This window comes from Molothrus aeneus, chromosome 1 (assembly GCF_037042795.1).
Source record: "Molothrus aeneus isolate 106 chromosome 1, BPBGC_Maene_1.0, whole genome shotgun sequence".
Classification (NCBI taxonomy): Eukaryota; Metazoa; Chordata; class Aves; order Passeriformes; family Icteridae; genus Molothrus; species Molothrus aeneus.
In genome coordinates this window covers 57,449,026-57,467,706 of record NC_089646.1, presented here as the reverse complement: position 1 = coordinate 57,467,706, position 18,681 = coordinate 57,449,026, and the positions used below count along the sequence as shown (strand labels likewise).

General features: G+C 38.9%; 1 protein-coding gene across 1 annotated transcript in view; it reads left to right on the top strand.

Annotated features, from left to right (window-relative positions):
* PDE1C (phosphodiesterase 1C) overlaps nt 1-18,681 on the top strand; it is a 316,335-nt gene that overhangs the window by 228,976 nt on the left and 68,678 nt on the right. Inside the window, exons 6-10 of the mRNA XM_066557593.1 lie at nt 1,933-1,999; nt 5,158-5,274; nt 7,062-7,202; nt 16,294-16,394; nt 18,130-18,258. Coding sequence (XP_066413690.1) covers nt 1,933-1,999; nt 5,158-5,274; nt 7,062-7,202; nt 16,294-16,394; nt 18,130-18,258 — 555 coding nt within the window. The remainder of the gene's footprint in view (nt 1-1,932; nt 2,000-5,157; nt 5,275-7,061; nt 7,203-16,293; nt 16,395-18,129; nt 18,259-18,681) is intronic.

Below are 18,681 nucleotides of genomic sequence, written 5' to 3'. Positions count from 1 at the left end.
TGATGGACAATATACACTTCTGCATAGTCCTAGATCAGGAGTGACAGCATTTAAAATTTGGACAGATCAAACTCTCCCTTGCTTCCGTTTACTTCTGTGGTCTAGTATTTCTTATGAAGAAGTTCTAAGACACAGAACAAAGTCCTTTACCATATTATTACTGGAGCTAACCATAGATCAAAACTGATGTGAAAATTCTGGAGCTTAAAGAGGATTTCAAAAAAGCCATTGAGTTCTCTAAGCCTTCCCTCTTGTGATTTACATCACAACCTGTTGCTAAAACTGATTTTACTTTTTTAACCCTTTAAAACATTTATTCATTTCAATTTGGACTCCTAATCTTATCTTTTCTTGTCAAGTAACCACTCTTCACTGACCTTCTTTGTTTAAGCCAGGAGGAGGGCTGGCATATGTGAAACTGTCAGCATTCTTTGGACACCCTGAAAGACAGCAGCTTTCATATCTCTGGTGTAACTTTGTAACAGCAAAATTCAAGTCAGGAGTGGAAGAGCAGAACAGCTTTCACTGTTGATCACAATTGCAGTGACAGCCTAACAGCCCTCTGTGCAGGAGGTTATGCATATCAGACAGTGGACCACAATCCACACATACTCACAGAAGCCTCCTTTGTCATGACTATAGCTAATATTTTTGTCTGTGCACTAAAGTTACTGTACATGTGTTAAGGTAGCAGCAAACTGTAATAAGACTAAACCTCTAATTTCTCCTTGGGACAGATTTCTCCAAGGTTTGACAGGCTTCTTGTGAATTAACCCTCATTCTGTGGGGCATTTGCTCAACAAGGAAGTAAATGCAGAAAGCTGGCTCAGTGGGGTGTTTTCCAGCTGACCTGGATCACTGTGGCCCAAAGAAGGAAGTGTTCAGATATAATATGGCACTGGAAGAGGGTTGTGACTCTCCTGAGCTAAGGGAAAGGGGTTCTGCCTCAATTGTCTCTTAAGAGAATGCCATGGAGCTTCAGACTAGAGAAAGGAAGGGATAAGAGATTCTGTGATTTGGGAATGGGCAAATATAAGTCTCCAAAGGTGAATGACTTTTTTCAGGTCTGAGTGCAGAATATGACAAAAACGGCAGTGAAGGAAGACTTTGCACAGGATCATTCAGATGGGAGAAGAGAACTTTCCATCATCTCCTTTTAGTCCTACAGTGCTTTAGGGCAAAAAAAAGGTGACCTGTGCAAAGAGCTTCTAGCTCTGACAGAGTTTCTACATTTCCCAAATCCTGTTAAACACAGTGTGTCCTGAAAACAATTTGAAAAACTTGTACATACTTTATAATCTGTTTAAAATATACTTTATAATCAAGTTTAAAATCTGGCACATTACATACTTTGTTTAATATGGTTACAGATGTTGATTATTGCCTTGTTCTTTTTCTCTCACTCCCTGAAACACAGACACATGGCAAACACTGAAAAGGTTTTATACTAATCTTGAAAACATGCAGACAAAAAAGCCAGCTGTATCACACTGAAGTTGATTCATTTCATACAAATGATTTCTGAAGTACACTCAGAATTAGCTTGCATGTGGGCCAGCAAGGACTAAGGGAGCTGAAAGGTCAGTACAGTTATGTGCAATGGAAAATGGGGAAAATTTTGTTCATTTGAGTGTAGTGTTTCCATCTGATGAAGACCTGGTACTGGCAAATTGTTTGTCATGTTCAGCTCAGTAACCAAGCTGTGAGATACTGGCGAGTGTACAATCTCAAATTAAGCTATACAATAAGAATAGTATTGAGAATATTGGGCAAGTTAGGAACAAAATGGAAGGAAAAAAGTTCCATATTCCAATTAGGATTTTCTATGCTAAACAAGGTCTCCTTGTCTGTTGTTTTATGAGTTTTGTTGATTGTTTGTTTTGTTTCATTTAATTATATTTATGTGTTGCTTTATCTATTTAATCTTGGTAGAATGTACAGGCGTACTTCAAATATGGTCGGCTTGAGCTACCCACCAGCTGTAATTGGAGTGCTAAAGGTAATCCCAATAAAAAGGTGTTGAAGGGGGGTCTGTACAAAGCATAAAATTAATACTGTGATATCTGACATGATAAGGAGAGTCTTAATTCTTGGTCTTTCTTTCTCTCTGACATTCAGTTAGTTCCCATGCATTAATCATTTAACTGGCCTAAGGGATTATCCTTTCAATAAAAGAAAGAATGAGCTTTAAGACTGTGGTCATTTTCAGGTTGTGAAGGTTGCAATTCTGTTCTAGATTACAGTGATTAAGATGAAGATTTAGAAATCACTCATATTTCACAAGGAAGAAAGAAAATGCAGATGGAGAGAGATGGAGAAGGGAAAGGATCTGTTGCTGTGAGAGAAGGGAATTTCTTGCATTGTTCAGCTTCAGGTCTTCAAAGTGACAATCACTTTATAAAAATGGACCCTTCTTTGAGTTTTGAGGTTTCAGAGTGAAAACAGTCAGAAGTAGTCTGAAAAATAAACAGTGCTTCAATCCATGGGACAATGGCAAGATTCTTGACTTAGGCAGGAATTATCAAGACTACAAACAAGTTGAGAACTAGCTGCCTACACAGCAGTTTTGCAGATTACGTGTTGCATGTGGTTCAACCACGTCATGCAATAGTGAAAAAAGGTGATATAGTGGAGAAATACAGAGGGGTATTAAGTATAAAACTCATTAAGACATCTTGCAGCCTTTCTCCACACTGAAAAGATTTGCAGTTAAGCTATCCTTTACATTTTGAATAGTAGAACTCATCAAAAGATGTGGTGGAATTGCAAGAAGAATGATCAAACATGCCCTTCCTATACAGAATCAAAGTATCCACCGGCACCTTTTTCCAACTGCATATTGACTAGTGCTAGCTTCACTTGCTTCACTCCTGAAAGGGGATATAAATTCTTTGTTCTTTTGCAACTACAGTCTATATCATCTTATGAGAGAAGATATCTATAATGGTACCTCTTCTCCTGAGTTCTTCCACAGTAACAAGACAGTTGAAGAATCATCATCTACTCTCAACCTACTTAAGCCTTATAGAATTCCTCCATTTTTTCTATGTTTTCAAATGATTAGATTGTAAAAAGAAACGATCATGTTAGAATAAGTTAAACCAATAACAACAAAGGCATAATTTTCCCCGGAGTGAAGTAGCATCTACCTGGTCACTGTTCACTCTAGAATATATTATTTTTTCCAAAACTGTTTTGAGAACATGTCTTTGCTTGGATATTTTTGGAGTTGGTAATGGATTTGGTTGAAATGGGAGTTACTTTGAAGAAAGCAAAACAGTCTCCCTAGCAAAGTAGTCACAGCACCAAGCCTGATGGAGTTCAAGAAGCATTTGGATGATGCTCTCAGGCACATGGTGTAACTCTTGGGGATGTCCTGTGAAGGACTAGGAGGTGGACTTGATGATCCTTGTGGGTCCTTTCCAACTCAGCATATTCTAGGATTCTGTGAAGTCTTCTGTGTTAAAAACCATATTTCATCTGAAATTTCTCAGTCCCATTTCCTCCATTGAAATGGTGTATTTTGTTGCTTGCTTCAGTCCAGTAAGGTCAATTAAAAAACGCTTACAGTGACCTGACTGCTCAGTGTGCTCTGTAAAATGACCTGATGATTTAAGCATGTAAAAGGGTGTAGGAGTGTACCCCACACACACATCTTCAGCTGTTCTGGATTGCCATAATCAACATTCCCCTCAGAGTCATACTAATAAGGACAAGGATTGAGATGAAACGAAGTCAAAACAAGCTTATTTTTTAACTACAAATTCTCATTTTTGCTGCTGTCGTCAAGATGACATCTGCACTTAATAACTCAAAGCTGTGGAATCACAGCTTTGCAACAGAGGTTGGTTTTAAAAAGAATGAAATACTGCAATTTCTACAAAAAAAAAAAATGAAGGCTCTAGCAGCACAAGTTCTAGATGTATAATCTGTCCCATTTTTTCAGTGGATGAGAAGTTAGGCTTTTTTTTAATTTAGTGCACAGCATCCCTCTCTCTTTATATATATTTTATACTAATTTTTCTACTGCAGTAATCTGTTGCCTTTCTGTGTGACATGGCTGTGAAGATAAAAGACTGGTTGCCATAAAAGGACAATCAGCCTTGTCTTTCATTTGAATAGTGGTTATACAAACCATTCATAGAGACACATTTACAGAGTACACTGTGGTGATCTGCTGTTCATCAGTCTAGTGCTAGAGACAGAACTTCACTGTCTAACATTAATTACTGCTGAAGGAGTTACTTGGTTTAGAATTGAATTTTTCAGCCTTTTTTGATGCCCATGCCATGACAGGAATATTTTCTAGGCTAGCAAATATACAGGTAATGAACACAGAACCTGTAGTCACAATGTCTGCAGTATAGACTTCTGCTTATCTGTGGCTACAAAAATGTTGTACCTTCCAATAAGGTTGAGCAGAATAACATCTATCCCTGAATTTGCTTGTTGACTTATATATCAAGTCCCCAAAGGTTAAGAAGAGACAGAAACCTAGGAAACTGAGCATTTAGAAAGAATTAGTGTTTCTCTTCATCTCTTGCTAGATAATGAATCCTGTCACCTCCCACAGCCTTCCCTAACATTTGAGATTCACATTCAAACTTCTGCAAGAAGATTAGACCTTAAAGTTTAGATGTAGGAGCTGAGAAGTGAACTTCCCCTCCTGGATCTCTTGACTGACCAGCCTGAAACACTAGTAGGTAATTTAAAGCTGACTGTAACTTTCCCAACTGGAATTAGATATTTATTCTTCTGTTATAAAGATTAGAATTTTATATAATTGTTAGCACTTAGTGTACCACATCAGCCCAAATAGGACCATCTTCATGTCTCAGGTACTAAAACAAATAAGGATTTTTACATTTTAGGATTCATCTTTTGGCAATTAAATTCCAGTGTAGAGAACTGCTGTGTTTAGAATAAAAAAACAGCATATGTGTTCTTAATGGAAGCTTCTTAAACAAAAATCACACAGCACAAATAAGTATACTGATACATATTCATTGGTTAAATGGATTATGAAGAATTTATTGAAAAATAATGACACCTTTACATCACTACTGGAATTCTCAAATTGTGAGAGAAAGTGAAGAAATGGAATGATATGGTAAAAATGATAACCATATTAACTGTCTTTTCTACCTCCTCTTGCAGAATGTAGACAAATGGTCCTTTGATGTATTTGCGCTAAATGATGCCAGTGGGGATCATGCACTGAAATTCATTTTCTATGAACTTCTCACACGCTATGATCTGATCAATCGTTTCAAGGTCAGTAGTTAGAAGATGGCTATCTTTTTCAACTTCCCTCTCATCCTGCTTTTTTCAATTAAAAATGCAATTTTAGTGATCTTTGAAGAATTTGTGAACATTGCACTTTCCCTAATAAGCAAAACCAGATGTGATTTAAATAGTACTGTCAATTGCAATGACATGCCATGAACTAGGTGGGGTTCTAAATGAAATCCATCTGAAATACTGCATTTGGTCCTCTGAGAATGATGGTGTCATTTTCCTGAGCTTCATAGGCACAAAAGAGAACAGGAGAGTATGAAAGCAAATTCAAATTCATTCCAATTAGGTTGGCCAGCAGGTGAAAGTAGGTGATTCTACTCCCAACTCTACTCTCATAAGACCCCATTTGGAGTACTGCATCCAGATCATCCAGATCTGGAGTTCTCAGCACAGGAAAGACATGGACTGTTGGAGCCATTGTAGAGGAGGGCCACAGAAATTATCAGAGGGCTGGAGCACCTTTCCTGTGAGGAACGGCCAACAAAGTCAATGTTTTTAAGCCTGGAGAAGAGAAGGTTCTGTGGATTGTTTATTGCAGCCTTCTGGTACTTGTAGGGGACGTATAAGAAAAATGGAAGAAAACTTTATAGCAGGGCCTGTTGCAACAGGACAAGGGCTAATGATTTTAAACTAAAAGTGGATAGATTTAAACTAGATATAAGGGAACATGTCCCTGTTCATTGCAGGGCTGGTTGACTAGGTAACTTTTCAAAGTCCCTTCCAGCCCAAACTATTTTATAATTTCGTAATTGTTACAGAGGTTTCCTCCAACTTTGAAGAGGAAATATTGCCATGCAGTTCTTGACCACTGTCCCCATGCAGATACTCTGTCATCCCTTCCACTGTTGACATTTCCATTTCTGAGGGGTTCCCAACTCACTTTGACTGGAAAGAGTTTACAGATGCCTAGATTTTTCAGGAACTGCCTATGCCTGATGAGACATCAAGATGTCTGCTTAGAACTGCATCCTCTGCTTAAATGTACCCAAGAGAAGAAGAGCAGTGATCTTTTATATGGAAACCTTAGTGTTTAATATATTTGCTGTCTGAGCAGAGGAAACTGGAGAACCCATGTTGTCAGTAACATATGTTACCATCTGCATAGTCTCCTTTCTAGAAATCCCCTGAATTGCATTTTGTCAGATAATTGCAGTTACTCTTGAAGGCAGAAAAACATGGCAATCCCATTGGATGGGCAGGCTAGATTTTGCTCTGAAAACCCAGAGGTCTGATAAATTATATTCCTCTTAGACTATCTAGGATTTGCTATATCATGTGTTTCATTAGAAAATTTTAAATGTGAATAGTAAAGCAGAGATATATTCCAGTTGATCGTGAAGGTAACAGGCAGTTGCTTGCAATCTATTTGGAAATATTTCTCCATGGCAATCAATCCAGCGGTTGCTGTTACTTTTCATACTCTGTGTGCTCCAGACAACATTTCATAGTATATATATTTTGTGTATTTTATTTCTCCCTCCTGTGAGAAGGAGTCACATGTAATGTAATTATGGATGGGAAAACCAATTTGAAGTAGTAACCTGAATTCACTCTCTCTCTTGAATGACTATTTCAAATGTTCTAGCATTTTGTTTGTTTGTGAAGTACACATGGCTCTTTGAGAACCTATTATCAAAATACTCCTGTCTGGATGCTAGCCATTAAAGGTGGGAGTTTTTGTGGGTATTTGTTTGTTTGGTGATGGTTTTTTGTTAGTTTTTTTTTTTTTTCCCCTTTCTTTAATTCTGTGCTGCTTTACTTAGATTCCCATATCTGCCTTGGTGTCTTTTGTGGAAGCTCTGGAGGCTGGCTACAGTAAGCACAAAAATCCTTATCACAACCTAATGCATGCTGCAGATGTCTCACAGACAGTCCATTACCTCCTTTTCAAGACAGGCACTGTGGTAAGTAAAAGACTTGGCATCCTGAATATATAGTGAGTTTACAAGAGTTTCTGGTTATTAATTGAGATAACGCACAGTGGAAGCTGTCTACACTGTAGACATACTTAATTCGATATGGCTGGACTAATAAAGGTAAAGACTTTGGATTATTTAGGAACAGAGGGTAAAGAAAGTTGTTGATAACTCTTTTAACAGTTATGTTAGGATGAATGACAGAATGAATGAGAAACCCAAGCTTGGTTTTTCACCCTGCCACAGATCTTCTGTGTGAATTTGCCAACACACATTTACTGGAATTCATTTCACCTAATATGAAGAATTCTATTGTCTAAGCTTTCTTTTTAACTTAAGGTAGGGACAGAGTACATCCAAGTGATAATTCATTCCACTTATCTGAGCATAATAAGTGCTAGGATCTGGAAATGCTGGAAATGCTGACCTCAATCCACTTCTCTACAGCAAAAATATCTGGATTGGCTTGCACAGAAACCTACAGACAGCTGAAGTCTGACAACAATGACAGGAATGAACAAGGGCATAAAAAAAAACTTAGTTCCCACAGTGGGTCTCAAGGCAAACAAGAGAAATACATTTGAGGATGGACTAGAGGAGTTGAAGGAAGATAGATTCCAGAGTGATGTGATTCCACTGCAGTTTGGATTTAGCTGGAGGCTCAGAAAGTTGCTGGCCCACATGGTTGGGGAGAGAATAAATAGCAGGGAAAGTTCAAAGGATACTTATATATTCATTCCATTCTTCTTTCTCCTGGCTACTGCTGCAGCCAGAAAAAAGAATGAAATTGCATTTAGTCTGATTATGTGGAGCAGATCTTTTCCCCATATTATTTGCCTCACTTTTTTCCATGCATCTAATTTGCCCTTGCTCTTGCACTGGCAGAAGTGTAGAGGCAAACGTGACCAGTTATCTCCTGTTATACCAGGGCCATTCAGTGATTGTTCTGTTTGCGGCTGGTACTTGAATACATTTAATTCTGTTCTATTGCATTTAATTTCTCTGAAGTCCTTTCACTAAGCAGTGTGCAGTTCCAGGGTCATGGAGTCTTTGTATTGCAGAGCAGACACATGAACCCAGGTCAGCAGATGTTGAGGCTCTTGCTGCAGCTCAGGCCTTCTTGAACACTCCCCAGTTGTTACAAACTCTGTATCTGGAACTGTTGAAAAAAAGGGTAAGGAAAAACCAAGTGCCTCAGTCTAACCAAATTCTAACACTTTCATGCAATGAACACCTTTGATCAACTATAAAAAATCACTATAAAAATTGTCTGTCAGCAACGCTTGTGGTGATATTTGTTTGCTGATGATACCCTTTTCTGTGCAGCTCAATAACAAACCCAAAATACTGACACCAGTGTCTGCTGGGTGATGGAGTATAAGAGAGAGAGGTACAAGCTAACAAGGCATAGTGCAGCACTTGCTATGTCTTTTAGGCAAGTTTCAACCACTGTAGAGTTGCTAACACTTGGGAACTGTTTTGTGCATGTGAGCTGTATTTCTGCAGTTCTTTGGTTGCCGCTAAGATGTTGCTTTCAATTCTGAAGCCAGAACTGGATGTTCTTCCTTGAGGAGTTACATGCTCCACAGCCTCCTGTTAACATCACAAGTTTCCTGTGTTGAATGTAGATTACACTTGTGAATTGCAGTCACACAGTAGTTAAAGCAGTAAATGCTGCTATTTATCAGAAACAGATTTGGAAGGACTTAGGTGCTATCTGTCCCAAGAGGTGACTCAGACAGGCTGATGATCCTGATGGAAGTTGTGTCACTTGCTTCTGATTGTGCCTGAAGTAGAAAGCACTTTGGTCAGAATTGCAGCTAATACAGTTACATACTCAAAACTGCCTGTGAGATACTAAATTGGTCACTGCTGCTTTTAGGACATTAGTTACTGAAAATGCACTGCAAGCTGTAGTCAGTAGGAACAGGTGCAATGTTGAGTAATGTGAATTGTATTCTAGTGGTATTCCTCTAGAATTGTATTCTAGAGGAAATGGATTCACTTTTTCACCCCAAAACAATGGAAGAACGGCAGTTTTCATGCTCCAAAAGACTACTGGATTACAACAGTTGCCCAAATATAGTTGACCTCCATCCTATGCATGTTCAGAACTACCTTTTTTTCCATCTTGCTGCTTCTTGATCTGTTAGTCATTTAGCAACAACTCAGATGTGAGTGAACGACTACTATTTTGTTCTAGCCTGTGATGCACCAGTGCTGAATGGGATTTCCTATGCTGCCTCTGAGTGCAATAAAGCAAGGAAAGTGTTAAAAGAGAGACAAACAGAAGGACATGAAAATACATGAGTAAATGATGGAGAAATGCAGACTTTTTTCCTCTGAGAGAGAGAATGCAGCAGACTAAAAAGACATAAAAAACCAAACCCAAAAGAACCCCCCCAAAACCAAACTAAACCAACCTCTGTTTCAGAGGAAAAGATGATCTGAAATCATAGAATAAACCAGATTGGAAAAGACCTTTGAGATCATTGAGTCCAACCTATGACCTAACGCTACCTTATCAACGAGACCATGGCACTAAGTGCTACGTCCAGTCTTTTCTTAACCACCTTCAGGGATGGTGACTCCAAAAACTCCCTTGGCAGCCCATTGTAATCCCCAATCACTCTTTCTGTGGAGAACTTTTTCCTAATGTCCAGCCTACACCTCCACTGGTGCAGCTTAAACTGCTCTTGTCCTGCAGCTAGTTGCCTCAGAGAAGACATCAACTGCCACCTGCCTACTACCTTTGAGAGAGTTGTAGAGATGTAGAGAGTGATAAGGTCTCTCCCCTGAGCCTCCTTTCCTCCAGGCTAAACAACCCCAGCTCCCTCAGCTGCCCCTCATAGGACGTGTACTCCAGATCCTTCACCAGTCTTATTACATTTCTCTGGACATGCTCCAGCATCTGAACATCTTTCCTAAATTGAGAGGCCCAGAACTGGACACAGTACTCAAGGTGTGGCCTCACCAGTCCTCAGTACAGAGAAAGAATCACTTCCCTCATCCTGCTGGACACACTATTCCTGATCCAGGGCAGGATGCCACCAGCCTTCTTGGCCACGTGGGCACACTGCTGCCTCATGTTCAGGCTGCTGCCAATCAGTACCCCCAAGGTCCCTTTCTGCCTGGCCACTGTCCAGTCACACTGTTCCCAGCCTGTAGTTCTGCAGGGGGTGGTTGTGACCAAAGTGCAGGATCTGACATTTGGTCTTGTTAAACTTTATATTGTTGGATTCATCCCATCAATCCAGCCCATGCACGTTGATCTGCAGAGCTCTCCTACTCTCCAGCAGATTGATATTCACAACCAATTTGGTGTCATCTGCAAATTTGCTAATGGTAGACTCGACTCCTTCATCCAGATCATCAGTAAAGATCTTAAACAGGACTGGGCCCATACACAGATCCCTGGGGGACACCGCTAGTGACGGGCCACCAGCTGGAGACAGCACCATTCATCACCACTCTCTGGGCCTGGCCATTCAGCCAGTTTTTAACCCAGCAAAGAGTGCACCTGTCCAAGCCATGGGCTGTCAGCTTTTCCAGGATTATTCTGTGGGAGATGGTGTCAAAGACTTTGCTGAAGTCCAGGTAGACAACATCCACAGCCTTTCCCACATCTACCAGGCGGGTCACCTGGTCATAAAAGGAGATCAGGTTGGTTAGTCATGGCTGGCCCCTCCTAAATCCATGCTGGCTGGGTCTGAATCCCAGGCCATCCTGTAAGTGCCATGTGGTCACACTCAAGATGAACTGGTGCATAACGTTGATGGGCACTGAGGTCTGGCTGACAGGCCTGCAGTTCCCTGGATCCTCCTTTTGGCCCTTCTTATGGATGGGCATCACACTGGCCAGCTTCCACTCATCTGGGACCTCCCTGGTTAGCCAGGACTGATGATAAATGATGGAGTGCAGCTTGGTGAATCAGCTCCCTCATCACTCAGGATGGATCCCACCTGGTCGTATAGACTTGTGAGCATGGAGGTGGCTCATCAGGTCACTAACAGCTTCCTTGTGGATTTCAGGGAATCTGTTCTCTGTGTCCCTGTCTACTAGCTCAGGAGACTGGTTGTCCTGAGGATGACCTGTCTTATTGGTGAAGACTAAGGCAAAGAAGGTGTTAAGTACCTTAGCTTTCCTCACCTTTGGTAGCTGTATTCCCCACCATGTCCAATAAAGAACAGAAGTTTTCCTTGCCCCCCTGCTTTTGCCATTAATGTATTTATAAAAACATTTTTATTATCCTTTACAGAAGTGTATCTGTGCAATATGCATAAATATGTGCAGTGGTAAGAGAATGTACACGTCCCAGACTTCCATCTAGAAAATAGGAACTGGAATGTGTGCTTGCAAGCTAGTGTGTATATGCTTGCACTGCAGCCAGTGCCTGAACTGAGGCCATTGCTGTAATTAGCTACATACACAGTAGTCCATGCAAAGCAGTATGATGGAGTTATGGTCCAGAGGAGTGTCTTCTGCTTCCCAGGAATATTCCCAAGTACTAATCATTCCCACACCCAAATCATATCTGTAATTTGGTTTAGGATCAAATATAGCAGAATAGGAAACCACTCCACAAACCTGCAGCACTGTGACATTTCAGCTTTGCTTCTCTTGTTTGAATGCTTTTTTAAACTTAGATTTTAGGGTTTTTTTCTTTCTTCTTTGTTTTCACCTCACCTTCCTTAAACTATACAACCAATCTCAAAGTGCATAGATTAACGTAGTTTGAAAATGAGAAGTTATCAGTCCTAATGTCCTGCTGACAGCAGGGCCAGCCTCTTACGTACATAATGTACTCACACACAATAAAGAAACATAGGATACATTTTCCTCTTTCCAGGATTTGCTCACATAACTATCTTACCATTACTGTAGCATGTATAGTTCTTTAGTTCATAACTTCTACAGTATTTATGTAAGTAACTTGGACATGTTGGAACACAAGATTTTGGTTTCAGAAGTATGTTAGGGCCATTGGTTTAATTCTTCACCAATGGGATGAAGATCATGTTTAAAAAGTTATATACAAAAATAAGAAAAAAAACCCTCATTTTTCTTGCTAATCTTTCTAGTTAATTGTAATGTGGAAAATTGCTTTTTTCATATTTAAATAGTCCATAGAGTTAAAATTTGTGTTAGTCTTAAAAGTAAGAAACATGTTTCGGTTTTGTCTTCACATGGTTCATTTGCCTTTGTCATGCTCCCTGTTATTTATGAACTCTCTGAAGAGTTTTGTTTCATCTCTCATTTTTAAAAAAAAATATTTTCAATTAAATCTTCTTTCCCTCTCCTTTCACAAAATTTCATTAGCTTTCCTGTTATTTTTTCCCTCAGGATGATGCTTTGGAGTTAGTTTGTTATACATTACTGTATGAACTACAAGAATTTTGGCTCTCTCATAGACAAAATGCTGGAAGAGAATTTGGAATTAATCTGATGTTTATCTGTCCTGCTTTAGGGCAAATTTGGGAGAAAACCTCCAAAGGAGTTTTTTCTAGAAAAGAAGAAGTGGCCCCTCCCCTAGCCAGTCTGGGAAAAGATTCCCTTGGAGAAAAGTGGAAAAAAATGTTTCTTTAACAGGCGAAGCATTCACCAGCACAAAAAAAAGAAAGAACAATATCAAACAATAAAACCTCTCACCACTCCAAAGAGATAATAAACTCAGAAAGTCCCCTTCATGGGTTGTAGCTCAGCTTACTCAGTCTCCTATCAGTCTCTCCTGTGCTGGAAATGCCACTGCACAAGTCTGGCCCAGTGGGCCATAGGTGCAAGCTGCCGGTGCTCTTCTGGGTTTTCAATCCAGAGCAGATTTATGCAGTCCCAAGAAAAAAAAAAAAACCCACATCCGTCCACAGACAACACAGTCCAGGAGCAGGAATGTGGAGGAGTGAGTGCATTGTTTGAAAACAAACTGCGCTTCTCTCCCCCCTCCCCTTTGGACTCAGAACCAGTCTTAAAGTCTTAAAACTTATTTCTGGCCGAGACAGACAAATGGGGATACAATTCAGCATCATAAAGTCACCCCATGATATTATCTCATAGCAGATTGGCATACAAGCATGATTTGCAGGAACAGCTTCCAAGAGCTGACACACTTTTTGCTCATTTAATTCCTTCCTTTATTAAACTCTGTTGTTCAGCTCTGATTATTACTTTCTTTGGTATTGTTTTCTGATTAATCTTTATTACTGCTTGGAAATACCACAATTTCTTTTTTAACCTAGATGATGGTGGGAAAATTGTAAAGCTTAAGATTTCTTTCTCTGATACTGACAAGAATTACAGGAGACTATTTCCTGCAGCAGACTTGAAAAACTGTGAAAGCGCAGGACTTCTGTCACATATTTTAGTACTAAAGGGCAGTGAGATAATCTTCTCCACTAGCCTGTTTTGATTAATAAGCAGATCATCATAAGCTTTGAAAATAATACCTGCTTTGGAATAAAAGTTAATAAACTCTTGGGAAGGAAACTAGTTAATTATATACATTGTAGCAATTTCTTGGAAATGCATTCTTTTTTTTTTTGTGAGATTTGGATACACTACTCTTTCTTCTTCTTCCTTCTTCTTTCTATATTCATTAATCCTTTTGTTTACATGCAAATGAGCCACCCTAATAATTAGTGATTCACATTTATTGTATATTTTTGAAAGTCAATTATGCTTCCTTGGCCTTTGTTTTCATTCTGCAAGCAAATACTTGGTATTTCATGCCTTTTACCCTTCACCATTTCTGACCTACTACCATCACAGAAATTTTGATAAGGTTTTATTCTGGATTGGTTTTGTTAGCCCTTTAGAAATCAAAACCATTCACATTTCCTTGCTCTTTTCATCTTTTGTGACACAGTCCTGCTGGTCTTGATGGCTTTGTTCTTTAAAAATTAGCTTTCTGTTTCCATGATGAAATCTACCACAAAACAGTGAATTGTAAAGCCAGCATAGTGATGGAGATTGCATCCATTCTCTTCAGGCTCTTTGCTGTCTTTTTTGCTTTGTCTTGCAAGGTTGTGGCAGGAGAAAAGGGACTAAGAGGTTCCAGCTACTTCCCTTGTGTTACTCACAAGCCTATTTTGACTTTGTTCTACTTACACTGCTTTATTTATTACCAAAAATTAACATCTGTAATTCCAGTTTTATTCTGGATCATCTTCCTGGAATCCTGTTATGATACTTAATATTGCTAATACAAGATACTGCTAATAGTAAGATTTACTACACCATATTTGAAAACCTTCCTTACCCAAAATTGTTTAACAAGAGATGCTTCGGTAAGGTATGCAAGTCAGCACTTTCCGTGTATGTGCCTTAAGAAACAAGGTAGGAAACCTCAAACACTAAGACACATTGCATTGGTGATGCTGTAAGACTTGGGTCATGAGATCTTGTTAGTGTGGGAATCATCAGATGCTGTCCAGGTGGTCTGAAGTGGATGCGTTGGACTAGCTGAATGTGTCTTGAATGAGTTCTGCAACCATAATACAGACTTGCTCTGGCTGTTTCTGAGTACCTGTGCCCTGATTTTTTTCTATCATTTGCAGTCTCTCCTTTTAGGAAATGGCAGACCCCTGTGGCAATGAAAGTCCAGATCTAGACATGTAGCCTGGAAACCTTAGTTCCATTTGCAGTTGCCGGGAGTTGTTGCTTGAAAGTGGAATTAATGTTCTTAATCATCTGGCAATCATTCCTTATTCACATGTCACACCTGGAAACAAAATTGAACAGACTTCTCCACCATCAGTGCTCTCCAGTCATATCTTGGATCAGTTGTGTAGATATGAGAAAATAGTGGTTTCCATTTCTGATCATTTCTTGCATTGCTCACCATCCTCTCTCCCTTGCTATTAAAAAAACAAAAAACAAACAAACAACAACAACAACAACAAACCAACAAAACCCACCAAACAAAAAGAAACAACCCAAACCCAAGAACTATCTTGATTATGGTCAGTAGCATTGTGCAAAGTATCTTTTCAAAAACATCTACATTTTTAATGTAAGGGAATCTTTAATACTGAGACTTGCTCCATTCTTCACTGGTTATGCAGAGATGACTGTGAAACACAGATAAAGAGCTAGGCAGGTTGCTGTGTGCAGTTTCACTGTTACCTGTGCTTCCCTGCACATGCTTAACATACTAGTGGTGGCCCCTGAGCTCTAGGAGATATCTAGAATAGATTTTGGATACCTTAGTGCCTTTGCTGGGCCTTGAATTAAAAGGTAGTTTGTATATGAATGCCTGTCAAAACATTTGCAGGTTGACAGTGAGGTGTTACAGAAGTATTTGGCAGTCACTGTGGAAAAGGCTTTACTAAATGCAATACATTTAAGCATTTCAGACAAATATTTACAGCATCTACAGTATCTAAAACCTTTGACTCCTTTTCCACCTTTTCAGTGGAAAACCAGACAATAAAATTATTTGACTCAGATACAAATTATTAAAAGCATCTGAATAATTTATAAATCTAAGGCAAAAGTGACTTAAGCATTGTCTAGGGAGTTAGGAAAAATTCCACAAACTTCAGGGCTTTCTCAAGTGTTTTTAAAATGATAAATAAATCACAAGAGGTAAATCTTTTGTAGTTATCTTCCTTGTTCTCCTCATGATTCAGTGATAGAAAAAGACTTCTGTTTTCTGGAAAATAGTGACATTCTTCTGTATCTGAGTCTCTGCTGCTCAATTAAACTGAACTGAAAATACATACCGTGGTGGTATGCATTTACCTGCACATATATCATCAAGTTCCCCTTGATGAACCTTGACTTTCTTAAGTTTTCCTCATTTCTCTCCTTGAAACATTGCTCTTTCAGAAGGGCACAGTTCCTCTTGCTCTGCCTTAGACTTTATTTGCTGTAGTTCAATTTACTTAGATGAAAGCCCAGGATGAACACTGGTTTGGCTTTTACGTATCAGCCAGAGAAGTTTGCTTTAAAACAGCTGGCAGACTTCAGGGGAAAGGTAATGACATGCAACGCTGACTTTCAACAGAGGATAAATAACTTACTTTAGAAGACAAAAGCCTGAAAAAATGACAACTTACCTGATTGTACTGTAATCTCTTTTCAGCACTGGCTGACAGAGCTGGAGATCTTCGCTATGATTTTTGCAGCTGCCATACATGATTATGAACACACTGGAACCACCAACAATTTTCACATCCAGACAAGGTGAGGTCACTGTAAATCATGATGAAGGGTCAGGAATAAGAGGGAGAAATCTTTGGAGAATAACAGCACAGCCACCTTAGAAAAGTGCAGGAACTTCTGCTTTCAAGTGTTGCAGGAGGAAAGTTAACTTTTTCAGGTTACATTTAATTTTCTCTTGTTCAAACATTCACAATGGAATGAATGTATTCTTAATTCCAGAGCACTGCTTCATATTAATAACCAGGAAAAAGAAAGTTCCAAAATATTTCCATGTAAAGTTTTCAAAGACATAAGGCTGTATAGAGTGATGTATTTTGACAAAGTTTTGAAGGAGCTACTGTAATTTTACAGTTTTTTCTCCTTGCTGAACTTGAGGATTCAGACAATATTGGCATAAGTCAGGCATTCAGTCATGTTTGTTGCATTCATCAGTGAATATGAACACTACACGTACTATTTTCACTTGAGTGGAAAGCCATACCTGCAGCAAGGGTATATGCTTACCACTACCTAATCGGGGAATTACTTTTCTAAAACATCATAAATTGCTAGAGCATAATTAACTGATCACAACCTAGACGGAGCTATGTATTTTATAAAGCTTTTGGGTTGGTGGAAGAGAGGAAAATAAGATGAAGATGGCAGCAAAATTCAAAAGTGTGCAAGATTATGAAGTCTCTAGTTTCATTTATAATTGGACATCCAATGGCTGTGTATAATTTTGACAATAGGAGTGTACTGGTAGAAATGCCAAAATGTCTAAATGTCCTTGACTGACACTGCACGCTTGGGCATTTTTAAAATGCATTGTAATTAAATTAGATTACATGTTTGTAATTAAAATAGATGTCTGTAGTGTGTTAGCTGAATCATGCTGTGCATCAATAATGGTTTCCAGGATAAAGCACACATATGCACACTAAAGACTGGGAATGTAGAAAGAAGTCTCTGTCTCTATTCTGGGTGAAGCCACACTACTCTTCTTACAACTTTATGCATCCAGGAATTAGGGATCTGCTGTACTTTCCAAATACTTGTAAAAATATTCAAGGAAGAACAGTCGTAATTTAATTTTTCTAACATTGAATATCAGATGGTGTGAAGTGTCAGGGAATAAAAATATACACTGCTCTCTGTGAAGCAGATATGAGTGACAACTATAACAAAACATATCACCTTCTGTTGCTGTTAACTTCTTTGTCTTCAGACCAGTTTACCCATTCATTAATCACAGATCTCTGCTCTGGGGCTTAACATGAGGCATGAAGTACCTTTGGTCCTACTCTGTCCCACTGGCAATTGCCTTTCCAGACAGCATAGTCTAGCACAGATGTCAGAAATCAGTTGAGTTATATCTTGCTTACAGCCAGTTTGCTGTACTGGAAACTGTATTGGGTCACATCTTGCAATTGCTTACTTGGGTACAGTCAGATTTTAATATCATAGAGACATCCATAAGAGCTAGGAAAAAGCCTCACGGTTCTACTCTAAGTTTATATATCTCTCACAGCATTCAGTACTTGTTTTCAAGTATGTAACAAGGCAGTTAGGTGAGTCTCATCTGGTGAAATAGATTTTTCAGTGTTCTTTAGATTTCTTTTACTGAGTAACAGCAATTAACATAGTATTACAAGAATTTTTAAAATGCTCATATCTATTCTATAGACTTAATTGCTGTAGCTGATCAAAGGAAAACTTCTGAGTCTCTTTAGACAGGGAAAAAACAACCTTTCCCATGTTTTCTTTTAAATGCTAGGTCAGACTCAGCCATTCTATATAATGACCGGTCTGTGCTTGAAAATCACCATGTTAGCGCGGCGTATCGTCTTTTGCAAGATGATGAAGAGATGAATATTTTATCTAATCTCTCAAAGGATGATTGGAGGTAAAAATGAGCATGGTGGCTGCCTAGGAATATTGGAGCACCATCACAGACTGGTATTACCTTGTTTGAATAGAAATATGCATTATTGTATATTGCATATTAGTCTTTCTATACTACAAGATAAAGAACTTAAAAGGTGTTTGTCTTGTTTATTCCTGCTTTCAATTTTCACTTCTGATAGTGAGACTAGACTTAGTGACAATGGGTTATAGTATACATGGGTTGACTCCCATATAATTATTAAGTATCACAGAGACACTCTTTGTATACATGTAATTGAGCGTAGACCTAGCCTGCTGTTTCTTTGTCCTAAAGCATAAATATAACCTTTATCTAATTTAACACTTCCTGTCTGGAAATTATAAATGGGACTTAAAGCAAAACATAATCCAGTCCAGGGAGCATAGCTCTACTACATATGCT